Source organism: Melanotaenia boesemani, chromosome 14 (assembly GCF_017639745.1).
Source record: "Melanotaenia boesemani isolate fMelBoe1 chromosome 14, fMelBoe1.pri, whole genome shotgun sequence".
Classification (NCBI taxonomy): Eukaryota; Metazoa; Chordata; class Actinopteri; order Atheriniformes; family Melanotaeniidae; genus Melanotaenia; species Melanotaenia boesemani.
Window position 1 is genome coordinate 2,364,416 of NC_055695.1, and position 21,296 is coordinate 2,385,711.

Below are 21,296 nucleotides of genomic sequence, written 5' to 3' on the forward strand. Positions count from 1 at the left end.
TTGAAGCTCGTTTTGAAGTGATGACATCATGACAGCATGGTACTGACTGGCTGGTTATCGGCCATCTGTGAGGTAAATTCTGTTTTCACCCAGTGTCACCAGCTCTGTGTTTTATGGCATCAGCATGAAGAGCTGGGGACGGCAGAGACATAACGCAGCGAATCAAAGCCAACAGCTTGAGGGCTGAACTCACTTACACACCCACACGATATTCTGACCCATTTTCTAACGCCACAACAAAAAGCAGGAGAGCAGACGAAGCGGGGAGGAGATGAAAGCCTCTGGAGATGGAGAGAATGAAAAGAAATATGCTGTTTTATCACACGCTGCTGTGATAACACACACGGTCCACACTGGACTCTGGTGATGGTAACCCTTCTCTGACAGACAGTTCACACTGAACGGGGCTTTTAAAAGTGAGCGCCAGGACCGAGGGCAGAATAACAGATTAGCAAGCCTAATTTGTCCTGAGGTTTTAGTGGCAAAGATAATACGTAGTCCTCCCCCTCTTTCTATCAATCTAAGTGTCTCAGTGGTCGGTTTGAATTCACATTTATAGGCAGCCATGTGCTTTCAATTTCTCCTGTGGACTAATAAAGACCATTTGAGAAAGAAGGCGTTTTGATTGGGTGAAAACCTCAGGACAGCCGGGTGTGGATGTTTGACAGCTACAAACGCTGCTCTGGCAGGTTCACATTTCTTCCAAAAGAGCCAAATGGAGGATTAATTTTTTAAACTGGAGAGAGGACAAACTGTACGCAGACACACAAGCAGCCGTAACCTGGATTCAATAAAGCAGACTGCTCTATTAAGATGAGAGGACCAACAAACGCCGCCTCGGTCAGAAAAACCTTAATGTGAAACAACAGTGGCAAAGAAAGGTCAACAAACTTTAATGTGCTCCATCACAGCGAGGACATTTTTCAGACGCCAGCCCGCCGGTTGCTTCTCTGCTTTATATTGAGAATCACTTGTTTCCGTTAGTCACAGTTTGAGTCTGAGCTGTAAATACTCAGCATGCTGACGGAAATCAGATAAATTGGGCCTCGAATGCTGAAAAAGTCTTCTAGTTTCACAGATCTCTGGCAAACTTTCTATGTTAACCAGTTCAGAGAATATCAATCACTCTGATAACAACGTCTGTTTCTGGACTCTGAACATAACTACGTCAGCTTCTCTCAGACTTTAACAGCAACATCTGTGTTTCTAACTTCAGAGGGAAAAGACTGAGAGCTAATAGAGATGTAATATTTTGTAAATACTCCATCCATCAAAACCACCACCATTGACCAAAAGCTGCAACATCCTCCTACATTTCCACCCAAAAATGTGATTACAACACTAAAAGTCCTCATGACATCAAACAGTAGAGGTGGGCGGCTTTTAACCCATCCTAGATACACCAGGAGCACTGGGCTGCCAGGCCAGATCCCAGCACTCGGGGACCAGTCAGGGGCTTTAGGGCCTTGCTCAGGGTCCCTTATATTAAGCCTTATAAAATAATCCTATGAGATCATCCTGTGGTCTGAGGTGTGTTAAGACTGAATTCGTCCCGACAATCAGCTCTGAAACGGGTCATGGCTGACAATCGGAAGTATTGAACATGTTCAATACTTATGACCAGAAATCTTCACGTGTGAGAAAAGCCGACGACTCCTGAGCTGTGACTGAGTGGATGGTGACGTGGAACAGAATGCAGCCAATCAGAGAGCTGCAAGACCACCATCATTCCTTCATCATGCGTGTCCTCTGCCATGCTGGGTGTTGTGCTTTCAGGTTGTTGCTATGTTTCTTCTTGTTTCTTCTTTTTGTTCGATCATGTTTGATCACGCGAGGTTTCTGGCTCAGAGGACTAGATTCTAGATCGGTTGCAGGACAGCATCGTTATGTGTGTGTTGTTCTGTGATGACATTATCAAAGCCACCACACACAGCACCATAAATACTGTTAAATCCCTGATTTCTTATCTTCATTTGTGGGGTCTCTAACAGATAAAATAAAATCTGTATGTGTGTACCAGCCTTTAGGTTCAAGTTTTTTTCCAGTGACCTCCGACAGGAATGTTAAAAATCTCTGACCTAACTACGTAGGGAAGGGCAAAGTTAAAACATGTGAATGAGGTTTGCAGGAGACTACCGACATCCATCAGAGGACGCAGATATCCCATCATGCATCTTGGCCAGCTGAGCTTTGTTATAGACGACACAATGTACCACTTTACACTGGGTCAGACCATGTGGAGGATTTATGGTTTAAAGTTCTGTTCAGAAGTTGTGGTTTTATATGGTTTGGGGCTCTGGATGCAGATGATTAACTTCAGTATAAATGTATGCAAGGGAGCCTTTGTGATTCTAAAGCGGGGTCAAAAAACCCCCCAAAAAGCTAAAGCTGAATCATCATATAATAAAGTAAACCAGGAAACGTAGAGCGAATGAAGCTACTGACTTGTAGATATCTAAATAATGTTGTTTAGGGAAACTGTCTGCTAGTTGTTGATGTTTACAGGTTTCTACACATCCACATGATGACCAGAACGGTGATGGACGGCAACCCAGACTTAAAGGAAAGCTACGTCCTGGAGACGTCTGACCAGGTCTGGAGATCAGGAGATGGAAACTCATCTCTGGGCGGTTGTTTGGAGCTTTAAGTCGCAATTCTAAACATATTCTGCTGGACCTGGTCATAACAGAGGAACACAAAACATAATATAAATGTTGTTGTTGAGGAGATAAAGAGCTAACATCCCTGCAGGAGTTACATGCTGCTCAGTGGATGGAAGTACGATGCAACGCTCTGTAATGCTTTGCAGAGGCTCTCAGTTTAAAACCACAGTTTTCTGTAGAGCAGTGTATACATATACTGTTGCACGCATGTAGATTAATTTTAATGTTAACGAAGCTGTACATGATGGATCTCAAACTAATGTCTTCTGATTCTTCCTTTCAAGTACTTACAGTCAAACAAAGACCAATATGATGTGGACAGTCGGTGTCATGACATCAGAACTTAACCTGCATCTCTGTGGACAACACAGTTAAGAAATGTCAATTCTACACTTTTTAAACCTTTTAATACAAAATATTTGCATCTTTTTGCACAAGTATATGTTCATTTTGTATGCAATTAAATGCTTTTTTCCAATTTAAACCAGTGGGCGGAGTCCAATCAGGGCCCTGGAACTGTCCAATCAGAGAGGATTGTATTAAATGATGGGGTTAGCCTCCTTTGCATCTGTTTTTACGGAACAGATTTCAGAATATGGGCATTTGAACGATTTTCACTGCAGAATAAACAACAAATTAAAGCTCCATGAAATCCATGAAAGTGGGGACCGGAAACACTTGTGGTACTATTTGTGCAACAGAAACGTTTTTTTCTTTTTTTGTTCCCTGTGCACTTTTTGTTGATTAACATGTTAAATTGCCAACCAAATTAAAGCTTTATCTAAGACTAATCATGTGCAGCTCCACAGAAAGAAGGGCACATTTTAGCATATATACAGATTCTCATTCAGTCAAGCCATGTCTCAAACTTCGTCAAACCAAGGCTGTGTCCGAATGTCCGCCTTACTCCCTAACCAGCACTCCCTCCCTCATCAATCTCTCTGTCCATCAATAAGAAGGAAACAGGGTAATGGTTGGAAGCACCTCCAGAGTTATATCGGACCCATAATGCACCTGGCAGAGCTCCCAGAATCCATTACTCCAGCTCAGCTGCAAAAGCAGAGAAAACATCTCCGCTCAAGTCCTCAGACCTTCAGCTGTGGCTTCTCAAACACGATGCTTGACTCCAGCCTCTAAAGAAACTCCTGCATCTGTGGGTTTCCCTGCATTTATTAATGCACCCTGTTTTACATTTAAGCCCTTTGTGTGCGCAAAGAAATACAGAAAACAATGTGGAAACTTTTCAAAGTGCTTCCTCGCTGTCTAAAGGAAATTTGTCCTTAATGGGTTTGCAAGTTGGACACTGATGTCACCACTATGGAAACTAAACTGTAAATGATGCTTTCTTTAATGTTTCAAGCTCCAAAAAACCTCCAAATCCAGCCAGAATTTAGCATTTTATTTAACTGAAATGCCTCCAGGCAATTAGAGGGAAGCGTAATTCTGAGCCAGCCGTATGAAGTCACCAAACAGACGGAAATTAATGTTCACATCGTGTACCTTTAAATTTGTCTGTAAGCTCCATTTCAACATCTTTTTCTATTTTTATTTCCTCCTCCTCTCCAATTCTTTCCCATTGTGAACAACACTTAGGCCAAACTAAACCAAAAGCAACAACATCTCCAGGTACAGAAACAAGTCTTTCTCATGGCTGCAGTCCTACGTGACCAGTATTCTACTGGATGGGCAAAGTTTGTCATAAAAACAATGAACACAAACAGAAGGCAAAATGAAATCACAGGTTTCGCTCTGTTGGATCAGCTGACAACAACAGGGGGAGCAAACAAACCCTGCATTGCTTCTTGCTGATTCAGAGATTCTCTGGGTTTTACTTGAAAAACCTGCATCTAATATTAGCCGCCTGATCAGCAGCGATCCAGAATCTGCACAAGAATCTCTCCACAACATTCCACCTTCGAGGCTCCAGATACTTTAGGACATCATTTACACAAAGAACATATAAAATGTGATGAGTCAGAGCTTTTTAGAGGAAAAACACTTTAAATTTTAATCTAGAGCCATGAACATGCTCCGAGCTGCTGCTTTATGCAGGAAATATGCACCTGAGATGGAGATAAAAACACTGGAGCTATTTTATCCTGTATGCAAGCACAGAGGAGAACTCCCTGACTCATGCAGCGCTTCTGTTGCCACATCACCTTCTCAAACACACCTAAATAGTGATTAACAGCAGGCAGAAGCAAGCCCGGACACCTCAAAAACACAGCGGAAGGAAAACATTAACAGAGCCTCTTGTACACTAAGAATTCTGCTTTTCCAGGCGTCTTTCTCAGCTTGCAGCTCATTACCACCATCAGTTTGCATGACAGCTGAGGTCCTCACCTGTTCGAACTCTCTGAGGCTGTGCATCTGTACCGGTGGGCCTTTGTCCGTTTCATCACACGAGAAATCTGCAGACAGAAAAATGAGGAAACAGGTCATATTAAACATTTCTCAGGCCAAAGAAGCTGGAATTTGTGGCTTTGAATGACTGGTAGGACAGGAAACTTTCAGGGAAACACCAATAAAAAGCCAACAGTCCAGTACGGATGAGCAGGGTCAGCCGGATGGAAAAGCAGCGTTTACCAACGTTTTTAAACACAAGCTGTTTGTTTTGCCATCTTTGGTCCACTTGTTTCATTTTAATCTAAACCAGCCTGTAGAAGTTAAACTTCTTTAATCCCAGTATAAACCAGTCTGTAGCAGCTTTTAATCCCAGTATAAACCAGTGTGTAACAGCTGTCAGATTATGAGGCTAAAATGATGTAAAATGAATGTATGAATAGATATAGCAGCATAAAGACCAGAAGAAGAAAGCAGAATTTATTACTAACAGAACTTTGTAGAAATAACACACAGATCAACAGTGACCAAACCTTTTCTCATCTCATCGTTCTCTCAAGTCTTGGCTTTCAGGAGAAAAAATATTGTTATTGAAACAAACACACAACAGAAACTATTTCCATGTTTCCACTTTTTCCTCATTTCCAGTTATTCCTGCTACTATTTACCTGCTATCCTCACTAAACCAACTCCAGCTCAGCTGCTTTGTGGCGCCACCGTGCATCAGAAACGTCTTCTTGGCTTTATTCCAGCCATAGAGGAGCATTATTTTTCTTCTTTTCACACACACATAGAACTTTCTGCTCATTGGTTGATCTTTGGCTGCTCCTGATTGGTTGATGGACCACATCAACCAATCAGGAAATTCTATGACAGAAGTACTTAGCTGGTTGCAGAGAAAGAGGGGAAGTTGTGGGAGTAACCTAACGCCAACAAAGTCAGATTGAAGTGCTGCCTCCTGGTGGACAGGAGGACTAACACACCCTGGGACTGTCCACGCTGGTCCTCAAGGCCCCCTTAGATGTCTCCCTGCTGCAACACACCTGATTCAATTTAATGGCTCATTAGCAGAGCTTGTCAGAAAGCTGTTGAATTTGTTGCAGCAGGGAGACATCTAAGGCCCGCAGGATAGCAGGCCTGTATTCAGAGTAGAGCCGCTGTTCCTCCACATCGAGAGGAGCCAGATGAGGTGGCTCGGGCATCTGGTTAGGATGCCTCCTGGACGCCTCCCTGGTGAGGTGTTCGGGGCACATCCCACCGGGAGGAGACCCCGGGGAAGACCCAGGACATGCTGGAGGGACTACATCTCTCGACTGGCCTGGGAACGCTTCGGGATCCCCCCGGATGAGCTGGTGAATGTGGCCGGGGAGAGGGAAGTTTGGGTTTTCCTGCTTAGGCAGCTGCCCCTGCGACCCGACTCCGGATAAGCGGCAGAAGATGGATGGATGGTTTTTAAAATCAGTTGTTTCTATTTGTGTTCTAAGTTATAAAAATGACTCATTTAACATGTTTGTTTTTACACTAAAACATCGTATTATTCTACTTGGCTTTGATGTTTTTTTATGTGATTTTAGGTCCAGTTTGTAAATACAGGAGGTCAGAATGAAAAAATCGCGTGTGTGAGGTTGAGCCGAAAAGAATGAACCTAAACAGGCGGTAAAAAGTAGTCAACAACAGCCAGTTATGTCCTAGACTCCAGAGAGTTAAATAACATTTCATTCAATTCCACTTATCCTGTCAGTGTTATCTTTCAAAAATAAATCCTGATGAACAAACCGTCCAGCTACACCAGCACAACGATGGAGGCAGATTCAGACCGAACATGTGCCTGACCTCTGACATCAGTCCAGGAAAAAACTGAAGTCTGAGAGTCAAACAGCAACATTTTCTGTTCACGCTTCTCCGCCTCAGTTTAAGATTTCCAAACTAAAAGTGATTAAACTTGACATTAAATCATCAATGATGAAACACAGCAGTTGCTGCAACCGTCTTCGGCTGATTAAAGTTTCTTTTTATGTGCTGGAAGAGTAAATCCTGATGTGTCCGTTATTATCAGAATCATTTCTGAGGTAAAACATGAGGAGCCATGAGTAGAAATGATTTAGGAGGAAGAACAACCGAGCACAGAACAAACCGAGTTTTTCTTTTGTTCAATCCAAATAACTTTTCATGTAAAACTTTAAATGTTCTGCTGAATGCTGACACAGTAAATTTGTTGTAGAAATTCATCGGTTTTAAAACCAAACACGTTCTGAGCAACATCTCTGGGTCATTTGGGTCCCTAGCATCATTATAAACCTATAAACCTGGATGTAATAATGAGCTGTGTGTACATGTGAGCACACATTTGCCGAGCTGACACGGTTTATTGTGGTCCAGCTGAAATGCGTCCAGACTTTGTAAAATGTCTGGAAGCCTAAAGCTGTCCTTACTAAAAGGCCAGGAGCATTCCCAGAAAACACCACAGTTTGAGTTTTTCTCCTTTAAGAATCGCAGCCAGTTGGTTTGAGGGGGAGGGAGGTGGAGGTGGAGTCCCATGGGGTGCAATCAGACCGAGCTTGGCAGGATTCACGTTTCTGACGGCTCTTTAAAATCGCGGCACATTAAACATTATTAAAAAGCTGTTCTGTAATGTAAAAATGGATTCTGGATGGAGTCTGGAGACATTAACCGAGGCAGTGCCTGCAGCCGCCAGGCAACTCAACATTACACAACACTGATATGGATGACACACCGCTGCAAGCACGCACACACATATTTCATTTTAATTTGCTTGTAAAGGACTTTGTGTGACGCAATGTTTCATTCTGTTTGTCCCACCACAACCAGATGTTCATAGGTGGCCTCAAAGTGACAGTTTGACTTTAACTTCTAACCCTGAGCTTAAATGAAGATGTTAGAGCTATTTCTTCTATTTATAACCTGCTATCCTCACTAAACCAACTCCAGCTCAGCTGCTTTGTGGCGCCACCGTGCATCAGAAACGTCTTCTTGGCTTTATTCCAGCCATAGAGGAGCATTATTTTTCTTCTTTTCACACACACACATAGAACTTTCTGCTCACTGGTTGATCTTTGGCTGCTCCTGATTGGACGTTACCGTCAATCTAAGCTCTCTGATTGGTGGAAAGTCTGACAGGAAGTGGCTTCATCATCATGTCCAGGTCTAAATAGAGGTCTCTTAGCAACATAGTAGTGATGGTGATGTTTTTATGGTGAAATGTGATAAATAAAGCTGTTATCATGGATCATGGTGGATTTACCAGATAGAGTCTCTGAATAAAACTACATTTAGTGGCTGGATTGTAAACCTCCTGGACGGGATAGAAATGCTGGAAAACTTCTGTAGACCACCTAAAGGGTAGCTATCCATCACAGTTTACCCCACAGAGCTACACACTACCGAGAGATCCAAACCAGAGAAGAAGAGAAGAATCAGGAAGGGATCAAAAAAGCGAAGAAGAGTGAAGAAGAGGACAACTCTACAAATTTTGCAAGCTTTTGAAGAAAGGATATACGAGTGTTTAGGACGTGTTGGGCGGTTGGAAACAACTTCATACGGGTCTATTTCCGCCGCCAAATGGTGTCTGAAACTGACGTTGGCTTGCAGGAGTGAACATTGAACTCATCTCTGCCCACTAGTGGAGGAATTGACTTAACCATGTCAATGCAAAAGATGAAGTATGAGGATAGTGACGTATGACAACCTTTGAAATAGACGTCGCTATTAACATACGCAAGGAAGCATAAATGGGCCTGTAGGCTCTGCGTAGGTCCACAGAGGCTTGATGCGTTTCTCTCTAACTAGACGTGCTGTTCGGCTACACCAACACAGCGATGTGAAAGTAATCCACTGTGATTGGTCAGTTTGTGATTATGTGTTTCTGGATTTTTGGATCTTCTCGCTGAACGACAATGAATCAAACAGATGTTCTTCATCTGCTTCCACAATCTCTGGAAGACACTGCATCATGTCAGCCACCGTTGTTGACTGAAACAAACCACTGAAGAAACGCCGTCCTGTGGATTTACCAGCCGACACCAGCCCTACTGCCACCTGCAGATCCAGAACAGAAACTGCAACATGAAGCTGTTTCCCTACGCTCGAGTAAATACACACATTTCATCTGCACCAGCTACCCGACCTGCCGCAGATGCCAAGCGAGAATAACTCCAGCTTTATGATTATGATGCTCAAGGCCATTCATACTTCCTTTGACTTCATTTACATAAGATTCCATCCAAACGTCAAATCATTACAAATTATACAAACTACAAACAGTGTAGAGAGAGAAAAAAGCAACCATCCTTAACCTGAGTTGTTTTCCTCATCATCTTTATTTCAGACCTGCGACAACCAAAGAAAAAGTTGGAATTGGGGTAAATTTCGGGTTAGCAAAGAGGTTAGCAGCATCCATGAGACTTTGAGCAAAGACAAACAGAGGATCTCTAGTCACCTCCAAAAAATCACAGAACAGTCTGACATCAATGTTCCTCAAAGAGAAGGAGATTCGAGAATATAATTTAAACGTTCAGGACATCTGGAAGAAATTAAATGAGTAAGAAACGTTTACAAAAGGCTACTTTACCTTTCCTGAGCAGAAAAGAAGCCGGATGTTAACCAGAGGCAGCGTTGGATTTCTTTGCCCAGAGAGCAACAAATGTTTGGCCCAAATGTGGCTCAAACGTGGCCTGGTCTCACAGCATTGGGCTGGCAAAACTCAGCCACATGACCAACACATGGCCCACAAGGACATTGCCACAAGGAAGGCTCTCCGTATTAGGACCACTTCTGGCCCACAAAATATTGGCTGTTATCCATGACCAGGCCATCAACTGGCATCTGGTCAACTTCTGGCCCACACAACACTTGCCAGTGCCGTAACTGAGCCATAAGTGCCAAAAGTAGGCCGGATTTGGCCCAAACAAGTCTATCTGGTTGGTCTGTGGGGCATCTGGGAGGGACCATCACAGTGAAACCTGGACTATGCTCACATCAATCAGTAATCCAGATCTTTGTTGGGAGAAATGGAGCAAAGAGCAAAGTCCAAAAGTCTGATTCTGTGACGCTATTCTGCATTCTTTGGGTGGAACCAGTAGTTCTTTGATGTCCTGTCACATTTCTATCATTTCTTTTTATTTTCTGGTTGTGGATGAAAATCCCAGTAAAAACTCATACCAACAACCATGCCACGTTCAAAGCCACGTAAATCTCATTTCTTCCTCATTCTGATGCTCATTTTGAACTTTAGCAAGTCGTCTTCACCATGTCTACGTGACTACATGCTGCCGTGTGATTGGCTGGTTAGATAATTGTGTTAACAGGAAGTAGAACAGGTGGAGCCGATGAAGTGAATAAAAAAAGATAGAAATCAGTGGAGCAGCATTGAGTTAATTTAAAAAGGTCCATTTAACAACAAAAGCCATCATTTTAATTTCCGAATGATTTTAAAATCTGAGGAGGGTCAAAGACAAGAGTTCCTCCATTCCAAAGAGTGATTCAGTAGCAGCATCTGACATTATTTGGCATTTCTTCAAGGTTCAACAGATCTGAAGTGACAGAAAAGGACAAGGTAATCATCACAGGATGTGCACCAGGAGCAGATTTTTCTAATAAAGCATCTTTTATCAACAATGGATGCATGAAAAGTCCCACTGTGGTCAGTCAGCCAGGCCCAAACTCTTCTCAGCTAAAAGATGATTGCTGCTATGATCCGTAAAAGATCCTGCATGTAGAGGTGGGACTGCCTGTAGTGGAAAAATCCCTGTACAACACAATGTTATTTCAAAGAAACCCTAATGACAAAGAATAAACAATAGTAGTTTAAATTAACATCCTCCAACAGATCAGGTGGACTTGCCTGTAATTGTTCCCAAAGTTGTCAACATCCAAGCTTAGAAATCTGTGTGGGTTTGGGAAAAGAATCACAAGAGCACACCTAGAGCCAGGGTGGTGACTGTTACCAGCACAAACAGTCACTGATAGATGCAACACAGTGTAAGCTCTACAAATAGCCAATTAGTCAACATCTATCAGAGGGAGCGGTAGCTGTAATCAGCTGTTTATGCATCACAAACAAACACAACAGGAAGATAGGACACTGAAACTGATAACTCACCCATCACTGGTCCGATGCTCTTTGGCCTGGCCCGTTTATCTGCACCGCAGTGCCTGAAACAGAGACAGCCATCAGACAAATTCCTCCCATGTGAGCATTAATCCAGTTTCCTCCTGTTTTATGCCTCCTTTCCCACGTATCCCTGCTCATGGCTGATCTGTATATCACTGAGGTGAAGCTCCGCAGCTCAGAGGGTCGGTAATATTCCAGAAAGAGCTGGGCTTCCCACTGACATGTCAGAGACTGCAGACAGACTCACACACTGGTGGAAACTGAGTCAGCGCATGCTTCAGGTCACACAGCCATCACTCACCAATGAAGCCTCAGTAAACAAAGACAGAGAGGAAGAACACACAGAATCCTTCCACTGGCTGGACTTTTCACTTATCACAGCTATCTGGTGAAAATTGGTGTTAGATTCAGTTTTAGCCACAATCATTTGTAAAGTAAAACAAAAACCTTTTTTCATACAGAAAATCAGCCGGTTCTTCTCAGCAAATCTAACTTCAGATGGGTCACAGCGTGTCATTATTTCCAACATGACGGGTCACAGCGTGTCATTTAATGTGCTGATTAATTAGCAGGTAAGGAATTTATTTATATAGCACTTAACTGCAAGTCAAAGTGCTTCACACAAAAATAAACTTGTTTTAAAAACACAATTAAACATGACGAAGGTCATAAAACAGAACAGTTAAAAGTTAATAAATACTATAAGATTTGATTAGTGAACATAATAAAACAATACGATCAATTAAAATTGTATCTTAAAAGGTAAAAGAGTAGAACTAATAAAACTGACTGATTGCAAAATGCTGCAGAAGATACAGAGTAAACTCTCACCCACGCTAGTCCAGCTGTAGACCTTTCCCAAGTTTTAAGCTTAATCTTAAAAGTGATCGAGGTCTTAGAGAAGCAGCTGTTGTTGCTCATCAGTCTGGGAAAGGTTATGAAATCATTTAACACCAGGCAGTAGATCTCCATCCCAGACTGTCCAGGTCTCAGTTAGCAGGTTAAATGTTAAAGTTCATGACAGTTAGAAACAGACTGAACCAGTATGGTTTGTTGGGAAGGGCTGCAAGGACAAGGTCCTCTGGACAGACCAGATCAAAGTGGACGTTTGGTCCATAAACACCTCATAGCAGCTGTAAGCACGGTGGTGGAGGGATGATGGTCTGGACACCTCGCAGTCACTGATGGACCTTCAACTCCTCTGGATACCAAAGCCAGATGTGAGTCCATCTGTCCGACACTAAAGCTGAAACTGTCTCATGCAGCAGTACAAAGATCCCAAACGCAGCAGGTCTACACCAGAACCAGGTGCTGACCTGGTCCAAAGTTCAGACCTCAGCCTGAGATGCTGTGGTGGGACCTTCAGAGAGCTGCAGAAACCAGTGAAGGGAAGCAATGATGGAAAGAGTGGACAAAATTCCTCCACAGCCACCAAAGAGACTGATATCATCCAGAAAACCATGCCTGCGCCTCCTGCTGCTGGAGGAGCTTCTGCTGGCTGCTGCATCATTCCAACTGTTAGTTTGTCAGTAAATAGAGACACAGTGATCCAACATACTGATCATCTGATTTTTGTTTTATAACACACAACCGTAGAGATTAAAGCGGCTGTAATCAGATCTCCACTGTGGCTTAAAGTTGGTCAATAAGGAGGATTTCATTCAGACCAGCAGAACATGGGATGGATTTCCTCCTCCTTAGCACATCCTCTCAGTCTGTTAGGAATAATCAATTAAAGAGATAAAGTCTAAGTTGAGTGTGTTTGGCTTTTAGGTCCTCATTCATTAACTTCAGTCAAGATGAAGCACACAAGGGAGCCTCACTTCAGGGTGAGAATGTAAAGAACTTAGTCGAATAACAGAGAAAATCCGTGTTTCTGGTTGTTTTACAGCATGTGGAGGTGTTTTCCAGTCAGAACTTCAGAGCCTTCTATACTGGATGGACAGCTGGAGGCAGAGCTGCTGAGTCAACGGCAGACGGGAGGCCGGGTTATTTAACTTTAATAGCACTTTAACATTATCAGCTGTTCTGGAAGGGAGGTTTTAATATAAAATCATTTCTTATCCTGCTTGTGCAGAGAGGAGGAGTGGTTTCTACAATAAACACGACTGATTGAGCCACTGTCCTGTCTGGCGGGGCTGAAGGGGTTAAAATGTCAGTAGTAAGCACAGATAATTCAGATGTTTGCTTTGAGGAGAGCTCAGCCAATAGCTGCTCAACATGAGGAGGGAAACTACTGGCTCTGTTTTATAACTTTGAATTTAAAGAAGACCTTTTCACCATTAAATGAAAGTCTTTGTTATTTATTCATGTGCCACAGGTATTATACACTCCCCAAACTCCCCATGAGTCATCATAACAGCAGCTCTCATTCAAAAAGCCTTACCTTCCTCTGTAAAGAAATCCACTCATCTTTCAGCTCAATAAGAGTAAAAAACCCAGTCCTCAGTCTTACGGCTTTGCAGGCCTGAACACATCTGTTTCTCTCCCAGCTGTTAGTAGAGCTCCAGCAAACAGTCTGCCAAAAACACCGGCTGTTAAACGCAGTGACGCTGGTTTCTGAGTCCTCGGTCCCAGAGCAGAGCGACCACAGTCAGGCTGTCCGGCCACGAGGCTCCCACAGGAGCCAGCCCAGCACCCAGGCAGTCATTTGACGTGGCAGAGAGAGGAGGTAAACACCACCGGTGGAGCAAAGGTACAGACACCGCCTGCTTCAGTATGAAAGAGCAATCTGTTTCAGCATGCTCCAACACAGCTGGGCGTGCACGGCCTGTGCACAAACCGCACCAACGTCTTCCCACCAACGCTTAGAAAACAGTCACTGAACTGTCAATTTAACTTTTGCCTCTGGGCCTTTTTGAAGGCAGGGTGGAGCACAAGAAGGGCCATGTATGTATTTACCCCCCCCATCCCCCCCCATGGGGTGTGCGTGACATGTTGGAGCAGGTAGAACCGGGTATGACTCCAGACTCTAATCTCCTGCAACACAAAACACTCTGAGACTATCTGTCTTGCAGATCACACAAACACAGACAAGCTTTCACATTTAGCTAAAGAACAGCTCGCAGCAGGTCTGGAATCACTGTCCTGGAATAACTTGAGAAGAATGCAGCGGTCCTGGCTGGACGCAGACACACCAGCAGCTCAGTGAGGCTGCTGCAGGGAGCGGGGTCACGGAAATTCCTCCACCGTGCTTCTACAAACACCAAGGTGTGGGCTGCTGAAACCTGGGGCTGCACAGCTGAAGCATGTTTCTGAGAAACGGAGAAGAGGCGTGTTTCAGTTCAAAAAACACCACATTAAAACTCACCGTAGTGTGATAACTTACTGTAAAAATCACGTTATAACAGCTTGCTTTAAAACATGAATTATGTTATAACATGAGAGTTTATTGTAAGAAAGTGGAAATCGTGTTTTTTTAGTGTAAATACGTGAAAGTGATGTAATTTGTTTTATTGTAGAAATGTCAAAATTACGTTAAAGCGTGATAGTTTGCTGGAAAAATAAAGATCATGCTGTAAAGTGATAGCATATTTTAAGAACATGAAATCTGTCACTTTATCAGTTCAGTTCATCTTTATTTGTAATTCTCATGGCTCTTCACGAACATGATCAGTTCAGGCCAATTCATTGTGATCCAAACAAAACAAAACCACATTAGTCCAAATAATAATAGTTATGCTCATACGAGCCAATTCATAAAAACATCTTGGAAAACAATCGATTTTTGTCAATTTTGTGTCTCCCATATAAACCTGTGTGAGGTAAAATGAAATCTTCAGACTACGAAGGAATTCTGGAGCCATCCCAGGTTCAGAAAGCTTGTTGGTATAAAAACACGTCACAAAGGTGCTTTTTTAATTTGCTGCTGCTTTGCAACTTTAGATAACTTAAAGAACAGACTCAGACTGAATGATGAACATGTTTATGTCATAAATGCGTCTGAATTTCTGAAAGAATTTAAATGGATTAAGTCTTTACCCTTAAACTTTTAACACAAATTGCATGTTGCAGCGTGGCACACAACGCTGTGGCGTGACCTTTTACAGACTTACACTGATGCTTCTAAACACCTGCAGCATGGGGAGGTTTTAGAAAATACATTCCAGATTCAGGACTTTGTGTTCAGTCTGCACCGTACAGACACACAACCCGCTGGCTTGTGGTGAAATGTCAGGAATCTCTCTTCAGTCGTCCTCACATACCTGCCTCAGACTCCACACATGCAGCTGCTTCACCAGCAGCAGCAGGGCTGATAACAGAGTCCGGACTGAGGAGAAAGGAGGTCTGAGGCCAGGCTGCAGAACCAAACCTAAACCCAAGCAGAACCTGCTGGAGATCATGGCAACTTTAATCTTCATCTTATTTCCAATTCAACCATACTCTCCAAACTAAGTGAGAAAAAGTGTCAACTTAAACCCACCTCTATAACTAGTTCGAACAATCCCAGGCTGGTTTCCGTACCTCCACGCCACTGAACTTCCTCACGCCAGCTGAGTCTGGTTTCCTTACCATCCTCATCCTCCTTAATCCGACACTATTCTCCTCAACAGATCATCCGTTTCCACTTTAGATCTTTCCTTCCAGGCTGCAGTTTCTCAGTTTATTAAATCGTTTACTTCTCAGCTGTTCTCTGTTATCACTGGTGTGCCTCAGGGATCGGTCCTGGGGCCACTTCTTTTTATCATTTACCGTTTTCCCTTCAGATATATTTGTAAATAAATGTTTTTACTGCTACACAGATGATGCTCTGTCCCATAAAACCAACTCCACCATCACACCTTCTTCCCTTACATCCATCAGTGAACTAAGATCTAATATTTTTAAAAACTGTACAGCAATAAAACTGAATTTCTTCTGATCTGAACTAAAACTATACAATTCAAAACTAAGTTTTTTCATCACGACTCCTCTGTGTCACCCCTTCTCTTCCTCATCTTCTTCACCTTACTGCAGGTGATAAAAACAAAAAGGTTGAATTTGATCAAACTTAGTGGAGCTTCAGTTAGCGTTTTGTTAAGCCCTGATTGGGCTCAGGTCACCCTGAGTCTCCTCCCAGTCTTGAATCATGAAACACCTCAGATGATCCAGTCAGAGAGCAACCTCTCCATCCTGTCATTAAACTCTCTGACATCTAAATGTCGGTGGAAAAAGAGCATCTCTGGAAAAGTTTTCCTTTTTCCTGCTAAAGATTAAAACCTACGTAAACCAGAGAAGGTGACCTTCCTGCTTTGAACCGATTCTTTAGGAGTAATTGATCTTATTAAATGTGCTGATGCTTGTTTGTCGGACTGGTAAATGTGCATGTTTCCCCCAGACAGAGCTCTACAGCCTCAGTCCGATTCGGTCGGCTGAGTTCACATCTTTGTTTTTCTTGGAGCAGCCATGGTGATAAACACCTGAGGAACAATAAAAACTGTTTGTTTAGGATTTAAAATCAGTGAAGTTGGCCATGAAAACTTTACATGCTGCTGATTTTCTGACAGGCTGAGTTCTCCATAATGAAGGATGTAGGAGGAGGCTGCTATTTAACTCGGAGGTGGTGACTGGCTCTTCTATCTGCTCCACAACTGAAGGAGGAGGGAGAGAAAGGAGGGGGAGTAAAGGATGGTTACACCCAGTCATTGTCCTGATGACACCTCTCCACATGCCTCCACCTTTCCTTGTTGACTTCCTCTTGTCTCTGCTCTTCCAGCTGTTCCAAACCGACACATCACACCACGTAGCAGGCAGTTAAACTTCCAGATTTAAACTTACTTTAACTCTTCTCACAGCACCAACACCCCAGAATAAGAAGCATCATATCCCAAAGTGATGCTGCGAACAAACTTCTCCGTTTGAATGATTGAATCGATGAACTTTACACATGATCAGCCATCCTGCACCGTTCTCTCTCTTTACTCTCCATGTAGAAACATCTGCATTGTGGTTCATTCTTTGGTGTTTCTCTTCTTCTTCCTCAGCAGGAATCCCTGGATCAGAGTTCTGCTGCTGGTTCACCCCTCTTTCCTGTCCTCTCCACCCCACCCAGTCCAGGAAGATGGCCGCCCTTCCTGGCTCTGGTTCCTGGAGGTTTTCCTTCCTGGTTCTGATTGAGGTTTTTCTTTCTGGTTCCGGTTCTTATGGAGGTTTCCCTCCTGGTTCTGGTTCCGATGGAGGTTTTCCTTCCTGGTTCTGGTTCCGATGGAGGTTTTCCTTCCTGGTTCTGGCCCTGATGGAGGTTCTCCCTTCCTGGATCTGGTTCTGATTGAGGTTTTCCTTTCTGGTTCTGGTTCTGATGGAGGTTTTCCCTTCCTGGATCTGGTTCTGATGGAGTTTTCCCTTCCTGGTTCTGGTTCTGATGGAGGTTTTCCCTTCCTGGATCTGGTTCTGAATGAGGTTTTCCTTTCTGGTTCTGGTTCTGATGGAGGTTTTCCCTTCCTGGTTCTGATGGAGGTTTTCCTTTCCTGGATCTGGTTCTGATTGAGGTTTTCCTTTCTGGTTCCGGTTCTTATGGAGGTTTTCCCTCCTTGTTCTGGTTCTGATGGAGGTTTTCCCTTCCTGGATCTGGTTCTGAATGAAGTTTTCCTTCCTGGTTCTGGTTCTGATGGAGGTTTTCCCTTCCTGGATCTGGTTCTGAATGAAGTTTTTCTTTCTGGATCTGGTTCTGATTGAGGTTTTCCTTTCTGGTTCTGGTTCTGATGGAGGTTTTCCCTTCCTGGATCTGGTTCTGAATGAAGTTTTCCTTCCTGGTTCTGGTTCTGATGGAGGTTTTCCCTTCCTGGATCTGGTTCTGAATGAAGTTTTTCTTTCTGGATCTGGTTCTGATTGAGGTTTTCCTTTCTGGTTCTGGTTCTGATGGAGGTTTTCCCTTCCTGGATCTGGTTCTGAATGAAGTTTTCCTTCCTGGTTCTGGTTCTGATGGAGGTTTTCCCTTCCTGGATCTGGTTCTGAATGAAGTTTTTCTTTCTGGATCTGGTTCTGACTGAGGTTTTCCTTTCTGGTTCTGGTTCTGATGGAGGTTTTCCTTTCTGGTTCTGGTTCTGATGAAGGTTTTCCTTCCTGGATCTGGTTCTCATTGAGATTTTCGTTTCTGGTTCTGGTTCTGATGGAGGTTTTCCCTTTCTGGCTCTGGTTCTGATTGAGGTTTTCCTTCCTGGTTCTGGTTCTGATTGAGGTTTTCCCTCCTTGTTCTGGTTCTGATGGAGGATTTCCTTCCTGGTTCTGGTTCTGATGGAGGTTTTCCTCTCGACTGTCTCCTTGTGCAGCTCAGGATGGAGGATTAAATCAAAGAGTTTTTTATAGGTCATTTTTGTTATGAACTGGTTTACGTGGACATAGTTATAAACTGGACTGATGTGGATCATTTATGGTTTTGGTTTAACTGGATTAAAGTGGACTGGCTGTAAAAGTGTCTTGAACAGTTGTGAATGAGTTCTGTATAAATAAAGCTGAAGAGAATTGAACATGGAAAATGCGGTGACATAAATATTCAATCACTTTATCAACGTTTTCAAATTTTTACCTGAAAAAGTTGTTAATCATTCAATAACAAGGTTTTCTGAACATTTCTGCACATTCAGCAATAATGTTCCTGTTCAGTGTGTTTACACACACACACACACACACACACACACACACACACAGCTGGAATAACATTTGTGTAGCGTCACCCCACTCCAACGTGAGACAATGTCACGTTTGCAGAGCTTTGGTTGGGTCAGCTGCAGCATATGGTCGTTATTATTACCCTGCAGAGTCGGACACATTTATTATTAATAAGTGTCACACCGACGCCCATCCAGGGCTCGTATTACTGAACACTTTAACAAATAATCAATAACGCTCACTTTCTAAGTGGTGGAGCAACACTGCATTTTAAAATAAATTTAAAAGACAAATTTCAGCCAAAACAGATTGAGATAAGAAAGACTGAGGAGGCTTGATTTGCATATTTTATTACTATTTATTCTTATTACTACACAAATACAGTTGCAAGATGTAATGTTAGAAAGTAATAAGCATTAGAAGTGGAATACACCCCAAAAGTGATTCTAAAATATGTTAAATTGTATGTTGTTGTAAAATAATGTTAAATTATTATAAGGTGAAAAATAAAGTCTTAATTTCATATAAAATATTTTTACAAACCAACATTTAAGAAAAAGAGCGTTTCTCTTTAATATGCTGCAAGGAAAAAGGACAAAAGTTTCCCATAACCTGCAGGATCTATGCAGCAAATACATTTAACATGGCACCCATGCATCCTTCCTGTCAGACAGAGAAAAATAGAAAAGTAGAAATTTCTGGTGGGTTAAATGATACAATAGATAAGGAGAGGACGTCTATCTGGAGGAGGTGCAGAGTGGATTTTACTGCGGGTTAAACAGAGAAATGATGAGATTTGTGTTCAGCAAACAGGAAGAGATCTGATTATCTCATTTTCCTCATCCTGCAATCAGCTTGACACCAAACCAGGTCCAGCTTGTAAAACAGAGCTGATCTGCTTTAGTTTGGACGTTTCATTACCCTCATCTGTCTGAAGCTGATTATTCAGTTCAACAACACCTGAGAAAGAGTTGTGCAGCTGTTAATTTAAAGGGTTAAATTAAGCTGAATAACTACATATTTGGTTGTTTTAATGAAATGAAACTGAATTTAAGTTATTTTGTGCTTTTTCTAATCTTTAAAGCAAGTCATTTAGCTTGTAACTTGTTTACATGTTTTCTCTTATTTTCAAATACATCCATGCAGTTTTTCCTGAATTATCTCCCCCATTAAAGGTTAAAAACAACCTAACTTACACCGTTATTTGGTGTAAGCCAACAACAAATAAGGAGATAATGAGGTGTGTATTTTTAAATTGTGGTTATGTGGTATGTGAAGGCTTTATATTTATTTATTTTAAGATATGCATAAATAGTTTTTAATATGCAAGGCACTATGTGTGGCTTTGTGCATGAAAAGCGCTTTATAAATAAAATGTTATTTGGCTTAATGGCCTGCAAGGGTTAGGTCCCAGTGTTCAGTCTGGCCTCTATAGAAAAAAAAACAAGAAAAGAATTAAAACTTGCTTCTGAGAGAAAATTAAATAACAACTAAAAACAAAACAGCAGCATCACCCCTTCAGTAGAAACCCCCACCAACAGCAGAGCGACCCAGATGGGAGTCATAGAGCTCACCATCAATAAGTCGATGCTGAACAGGAAGCAGCACCAGACACATCAGCTCCATCAGCTGGAGCCAGAAACACCGTAAACACAGCAAACTATTTACGGATCATCTCGCATCCACATTTCTATCAAACTGTGCATCCCTCCCTTTCTGCTCCCAGCTGATCCGTAACGTGACGCAATTCAGCTCAAACGTTCCAGCACTGCAGCACGAGCCGACCTGCTTACCTCTCTCAGATCCCCGGGAATGGCGCGAGCCGCGGTGACAGCAACGTCCTCTTCTGCATCTCTGTGACCACGTTAACGGGAACCGCCGCGAACATCACCGCTGTCCCTGAACTAGTGCCGGTTACAGAGGTCCGGATCCATCCGCGAGCATCCCTGATGTGAGCTGGATCTGGAGGCAGAGATGATGCTGAAGCTGCTCAGAAGACACCGCCGATGCTCCCGTTTCAGCTCATTGGTCGGCAGCACACGGTGGGGACCACCCTCCCCCCAACATCAAAGGAAAACCGCCTCGTGATGCGGGGGGAGGCTCGCGCTTTCGGTTTGACGCACAAACCTGTAGGAATAAAATGTATTCCAGCAGGAAGTGGAGAGTTTCCCCTCTCAGGGATGATCCAGAACTTCCTGGAAAAGTTCCCACAGAGAAACACTTCACATCCTCACAGCTGATCTGAGGAGGAGTTTCTCTCTCACTTCAGCTGTTGGTCCAGCTTTACATCTGAATTCAATGACAACCTCCAGATGCATTTAAAAATAAACACCCAGAAATGAGTCTTTATGATCTAATATCCTCCTGTGTGTCAGATTCCCACTCACAGAGGTCGAGACAGATTCGCTGCCAACGGCTCAGCTCTAAACAGCTGAAAAATGATGGAGGTCAGTGGATCATTCATGCCCATCGGAATGTGTATTAATATGGACACACTTATTATATGCTGCTTGTTAAAGTACTGTGGTTGGTCAGACTGTAAAGCTCTAACAGGGATCTTACACTCTGGAGGG

General features: G+C 42.9%; 1 protein-coding gene across 2 annotated transcripts in view; it reads right to left on the bottom strand.

Annotated features, from left to right (window-relative positions):
* The window catches only part of LOC121652909 (phosphodiesterase 4D interacting protein), a 112,980-nt gene extending 92,272 nt beyond the window's left edge, over window positions 1–20,708 (bottom strand). The window contains exons 1-3 of one of the 2 annotated variants that reach the window (XM_042006034.1): window positions 20,521–20,708; window positions 11,125–11,179; window positions 5,007–5,074 (exon numbers count right to left, since the gene is read on the bottom strand). In XM_042006034.1, coding sequence (XP_041861968.1) covers window positions 5,007–5,074; window positions 11,125–11,128 — 72 coding nt within the window. In that variant the 5' untranslated portion in view covers window positions 11,129–11,179; window positions 20,521–20,708. Of the gene's footprint in view, window positions 1–5,006; window positions 5,075–11,124; window positions 11,180–13,522; window positions 13,950–20,520 lie in introns of those variants that run through there. The other variant, XM_042006033.1, reaches the window with a different exon arrangement.
* Between the last annotated feature and the right edge of the window lie 588 nt (window positions 20,709–21,296).